The sequence below is a fragment of the Microcebus murinus genome, chromosome 27 (genome assembly GCF_040939455.1).
Source record: "Microcebus murinus isolate Inina chromosome 27, M.murinus_Inina_mat1.0, whole genome shotgun sequence".
NCBI lineage: Eukaryota > Metazoa > Chordata > Mammalia > Primates > Cheirogaleidae > Microcebus > Microcebus murinus.
Window position 1 is genome coordinate 7,649,914 of NC_134130.1, and position 6,000 is coordinate 7,655,913.

The window sequence follows — 6,000 nt, forward strand, 5'->3', positions numbered from 1 at the left end:
CCTTGAAAACATCGTGCTCAGTGAGAGGCACCAGATACAGAAGGACACAGAGTGTGTGACTCCATTTATATGAAATGTCCCCAACAGGCAGATCCACAGAGATGGGACGTGGATTCGTGGGTGCCAGGGGCTCTGAAGGGGTCAGGGTTCCCATGTGGGTGATGAGAATGTTCTCAAACTAGATAGAGGTAATGTTTGCACAATTTTGTCCATGTACCAAATGACACCAAATTGTACATTTCAAAAAGATGAACTTTATGATGTGTGAATTATATGCCAATGAAGTTGTTAAAAGAAAATCAAGAAAGTCCGGTTCAGTTGACACAGTAGATGTGGATCCTGGCGGCTTTGCTGTGATTCCTTGACACCAGCCACATCTGGCACCCCACGCTCCTGGGTAAGGAATCGGCATTCCACACCTGCCCCGGCCTGGCACAGGTACCGAAAGCCCAAGCGTGCCCAGCATGGCTGACTGCCCAGCCCCGAGCTCCAGGCAACTGACCCTCCACCCCCCCAGCCCCGGCTCCCACCTCATCTCAGTCACGCCTCCCTCTGCCAAGGGACAGGCACACATAGACGCACAAGGGTGGTGGCCAGTGTGGGTGAGTGCAGGAGGACAAACCCTCGCCTCCTCTGGCGCACGCCAGCCTGGGCCTCCCGGTGGAACCCCTTCCGATGGGGCCGGAAGCTCACAAAGGCCGCCTGGGATGCTCTGTTTGCCGGGAGAATGAAAGCTGGCAAAGTCCAGGGCTCCGGTTCTCAACACACTAAAATCTGAACCATCTACCACCCAGATCCCAACGTCACCCAGTCAAGGTAAAGGCGATGCCTGGCCTCACCCTGCACTTTACTGAGCTGCTGTCTACCTTCCAGGGAAATGTCAGGAGATGGTCACATCTCCCAGGGCCCCTGGTGGCAGCGGCACAGCCAGGGAGGCTCTGGCTGCAGAGGCACAGGCACGAGCTGTTCCCACCAGCGCCAGACACCGTGGTTGTGGGAACTACCTGGAGGGCTGAGCACGTTACCCTATATCACTTCCCCAAATGGCCGGGCGTGCCTATTATAAATGACACTTGACGCAAGCAAAGACAGAGAAAGGCTGCAGAGCCACCCTGAGCTATGGCAGCCGTGGCTGGGCACCCTGGGTGGGTGGGTGAGGCTGGGGACAGCCCCTGAGCACCACAGGCCGTCTCCACACCAGCTTACCAGACACACGCTCCCTGTGACCCAGAAACCTCCCTTCTGGTGACACAGCTGTGCCCACCTGTCACACAGCGTACACACAAAGTAACTCCCTAAAACAGCAAGTGTTCGGGTGACCCGTCCACAGCTGTCAGACAAGCCGCAGCAGGGCCTCGGCAGAGCAAACTTCTTGGGGTGCACTTCATGGATGGGGATAGTTCTCTCTTGGATGGGAGGGCGGATATATGTGGCTCAGGCTGCAGGAGAGGAGTCAGAGAACCACAGCCCAAAGCTGGGCCATGAGCACACAGTGACTTTTACATTTCTAAACAGTGGGGCGGTGGGGACATAAAGAGGGATATATATATATATTTTTTGAGGCAGAGTCTCGCTTTGTTGCCCAGGCTAGAGTGAGCACCATGGCATCAGCCTAGCTCACAGCAACCTCAAACTCCTGGGCTCATGTAATCCTGCTGCCTCAGCCTCCCAAGTAGCTGGGACTACAGGCATGCGCCACCATGCCCGGCTAATTTTTTCTATATATATTAGTTGGCCAATTAATTTCTTTCTATTTATAGTAGAGACCGGGTCTCGCTCATGCTCAGGCTGGTTTTGAACTCCTGACCTTGAGCAATCTGCCCGCCTCGGCCTCCCAGAGTGCTAGGATTACAGGTGTGAGCCACCGCGCCCGGCCAAGAACGATATTTTGTGAGAGGTGACAATGATATGAAATTGAAGTTCCAGTATGCTTGAATGAGGTGCCACGGGGCTGCAGCCATGCTGTCCACAGTGGTGTTGGCTGCCGCTGCACCATGACAGCAGGGTGGAGAAGCTGTACATGGCAGGCCGGATGCACTTACTACCTGCCCACAGTAAGTGCTCATTGGTGAGAAAGGGGGGACATGGGTGTCCTGATGCTTTCTGGTACTTTCCTACTTCATGGTAAGAACTGTTAGTTTTCACCAGTGAAAGGTGACAAGGCAGACCGCCCAGCAGCCTTCCCAGGGAGGAACAGGAAGGGACATGAGGCTGCCCACTGGCTCACTCTGCCCCAGATGACCCCCTGGCAAAGGCCCACAACGTCACCATCTCAGAAGAAAGCTTCCCACACGCACTGGAGGGCCGGACTCCACTATGAGAGGGACAATTCGAGTTGAGTTTATTAAGCTTCTCACAGACAAAGGAGCCTTTTTCCCTGCAGCCGGCTGGCAGTGAGGCTGGCTAGTGGGCCGGATCTCAGGGCTTGGGAGTGGACACCCTGTTTTCCTTTTGAGAGTTCGCAGTCCCCACCCTGCACCTCCTCAGGCCTCCAGTCAAGACTAGGGACAGCGTACGCCCGGCCCCCTGGCAGGCGGGTCCACCCGGCAGTACCCGCTGGGGGCTGTTGAAGGAGGCATGGTGGCTTCTAACTCACAGCTGCAAACCTCTGGGCCCCAAAGATGGGGACAGGACAACAGGGCCCACCCTTCCCTCCAAGAAAGGGCCTCCCAAGAGGCAAAGCCTTCGCACGTCCAGGACTGAGCCAATGAAATCCAACGCTGTCCTTGAGCAAGAACCTACGGCTGATTTCAAGGTCTTGGGTGGCCACCGAGCATAGTCTAATCCAGGTTCCACTGACCACTCCACCCCCTGGCCTCAGTTTCCCCTCTTGTTCTTCTGCTGGGCAGGGGTGAGATTGGAGTCCTCAGAGCCCTCAGGCCTGTCTCTGCCAACATCCTCAGGGACCTCCCAGCAGCTTCGGGTGCTCATAGGAGGAGGGCTAGGGACCTCCACTGACCATCCAGGAAACCCAGGGGCTCAGGACACTTGTCTGGTTTTGTCCCGATGACAACGTCTGTGGTGAAGCATCCTCTCGCTGACTTTGCACGTGCATTTGCCAAAACCCACACTGCATGTTCTTAATGGTGCCTTAGTCACGGACACATGGTACCCCAGCCACACACACCAGGCCCCTGGCCGACACATCCTCTCCGATGTCGCAGGCCCTGGTGTCCGGGCACTACTGCTAGTGTGCAGACACTGAATCCCCTCAACTCTGCTGCTGCAAGGTGACCCCCTGAACAGGGCTGAAGGACAAGCCCCTCAAGGAGTGGTGGCGCACACACTGGGTGCACAGCCCAAGAGGCCAGAGACGCGCAGGGTGCCAGGGCAGCCCCATTGCCACCTCATCCAGCTGTGCACCCCGAGGTCCCCCAGGCACCTCAGACGTGTCCTACCGGCACCAGAACACAACAGGCCCAAAGCTGACTCCACCCCGCAGCTGGGGCCAGCAGGAGGAGAGACCGGCAAACCGTTCCCAGCCAGGGGTGGGGGCCAAAAACCTGGGAATTGAAGACAGCCATGCCACCAGCCAAGCATGAGGAGACATGAGCAGCTCTTCCCAGACAGCACCCAGAAGGCAGAGCCCCCGCTCAGTGCCCACACAGCCAACAGAGGTCAAAAACCGGCAGCCCATGGGCTACACCCTCCCTCACATGCTTCTAGACTAATAAGAAAAGTGACTCAGAAGTCGGCATGTAAGCCTAGATTCCTGACTCCTGGGAGTGAGGCTGTGGCTGCTTCTCGGGAGGGCACCCGCTGCCCCGGCCCCCTTCACTCCCACCGTGCACCTGCTGCCCCCAGGACCAGCCCTGCCCCAACCCACTGAACCCCCAGCTCACAGAGAACTCACCCACTGCCCCAAGATGCCTGGCCACGCCTCCCACGAGTGTCCACACTGGGCACTAAGACTTTAAAAACCCTCATGGGAACACATCCGCCTTCCCGGCTGGTCCCATTTTAAACCCGAATGCCCCAGCTCTAGACTGTTCCGGTTCCCAACGTGATAACTTTGGAGCCTGTGTCACTCTGGTTTTGGCCCAAGTGGACGTCATGGCCCAAATGCCAGTCAGACTGAGTGAGAGCACGCCAGGCCCCTGGGAAGGAGGAAGGCGAGAGCTGACATGGACAGCAGCCCCTCCCAGGACCTCCTCCCAAGGTCACATCCACCCCTGCAGGGTGTCCCTGCCAGTCCCAGGTTTAGCCCGGTTGATAAGGTCCTTTCTTGGAAAAGGAAGGTGAAGTTTCAAAAGTTAAGGGGACTGAGAAAGCAGCAGGAGCCCAGGCAGGGTGGGTGCAGAGTGTCTGGCACTGATAAGGAAGGGGCACCCCCAGCGCCCTTGGGAGGAGCTTCTCAGCCTCAGATCCGGATGCGTTTGGGATGCTCAGGGGGGTACAGAAGTGTGCTGAAAAAGTAAGGTCGTCCACACTGTGCAGGGACGGCAGCACAGAAAGCAGAATCCCCTTTAGGAAAGGGCGCCAGCGCCTGAGCCAGGGACGGTTCCAGTGCCACAATCCAGGCCAGCCAGAAAGGGCTGTGTTTGCCTCCTGCTGACTGATAAGCCAGCACAAACCATTATTTTTGGCAACCACAGGGTTCCCCTTCGACAGGATCAACAAATCACATTCCGCCTGGCCCTGGTAACAGCCACACACTGTGCTGGCGGCCCAACACAAACTCTCAAGGCCCAAATACACACAAGCTGGTTCCTCTGAGCAGCTATGTTCCCTGGATAGCTGGGAGGGCTAAGTGGACGGACCCAGGTGGCACAGGGGGGTGCTGCTACTCAGGCATGTCAGCCGGAGCCCAAGGGCCCAACCAAACACACCCGCACCCCTGCAGCAACTGAGCCCGGCTGGATGAAAATCCTCGTGCAGGTTTCCAACTACGCTTCCCCTGGCACCGAGGATACCAGCGGTGGCGTGTCAGTTCAGGTTTTAAAGGGGAAGGAAGGGAGGAGAGGAGGAAGGACAGACAGGAGGAAGGAAGGGAAGGGAGGAAGGAAGAGTGAACAACCGGCCTGGCACGGAGGCCAACCCCAGCAAGCCCCACTTACTTCTTCACGTTGGCCTCCCCATTGGGGATTCTTCGCAACTTCTTCTTCTTGAGAATCTTCACCGCTCTCCGGCACAGTGTCTCTGAGTCCAGCACTTCCTTCACCTTGCCGTAGGAGCCCTCCCCTAGCAGGTCCCCCATCAGGTACTTGCCGATGAGCTTGGCCCGCTTGCGGCGGGGCTGGTAGATGACCTCCGTGGAGTCGATGCGGTGGATGAACGTGTCCATGCCCACCGACATCAACTCGCCCTCCGTGAACACGCCCAGCTGCTGCGGGTCCACCACATCCATCCTGGACCCAGCGCCCTGGCGTCCTGCCGGCGAGCCCGAACCCCACTGGGGGCGAGCGATTCTTCTCGTGTCCCGACTTCCCTTCTCCAAAATTTTAAAAAGAAAGAAAAAAAAGGCAACGAAAACCCCAAAAGGGAAAAAAAAAACTCTTCTTCCAAAGGAAACGATTGTCCTAAACGTCAGTTCGGGCTGCGAGCCCGGTGCAGGGCCTGCTGCGCCCGCGGGCGCCGGGCGTCCGGGAGAGCGGCTCAGTTCGGGTGCCGCCCGGTCTCGGGGCCTGGGAGCGGCCCGGCGGGGTCAGCTAGTCCACGGGGCCCTCGGGAGGCCGGCCGGGGCTCCTCGGTGCTAGGTCATCCTCCGGGGACCTCAGGCCTGCGGACAAGCACAGACGCGGCCAGGCGAAGTCTCCTCCGGGCCGTCCATCCCCACCGGCCCGTGGCGCACGCCGAGAGGTCCGCGCGGCTCGCTGTCCCCCGGAACCCCCACACCTGGGGAGACAAACTTCGCTGGGAGCTCCTCCGGCGACGCCCCTGCGCTCCGGCCGCCCGTCCCGGGCGCGAGCGCTCAGCCGCCGCCGCCTATCCGGAGGTCTCGGGGGGCATCGCCCTCCCGCCGGCCGAACGAGCGCTCGAGGGGCTGGGGGCTTCCCAGGC

The 6,000-nt window shown here is 58.8% G+C and overlaps 1 protein-coding gene across 2 annotated transcripts in view; it reads right to left on the reverse strand.

Moving 5' to 3' along the window:
* Window positions 1-5,635, reverse strand: part of STK11 (serine/threonine kinase 11) — a 21,135-nt gene extending 15,500 nt beyond the window's left edge. The window contains exon 1 of one of the 2 annotated variants that reach the window (XM_012745790.3): window positions 5,058-5,635. In XM_012745790.3, the coding sequence (XP_012601244.1) occupies window positions 5,058-5,347 (290 nt within the window). In that variant the 5' untranslated portion in view covers window positions 5,348-5,635. The remainder of the gene's footprint in view (window positions 1-5,057) is intronic. The other variant, XM_012745792.3, reaches the window with a different exon arrangement.
* Between the last annotated feature and the right edge of the window lie 365 nt (window positions 5,636-6,000).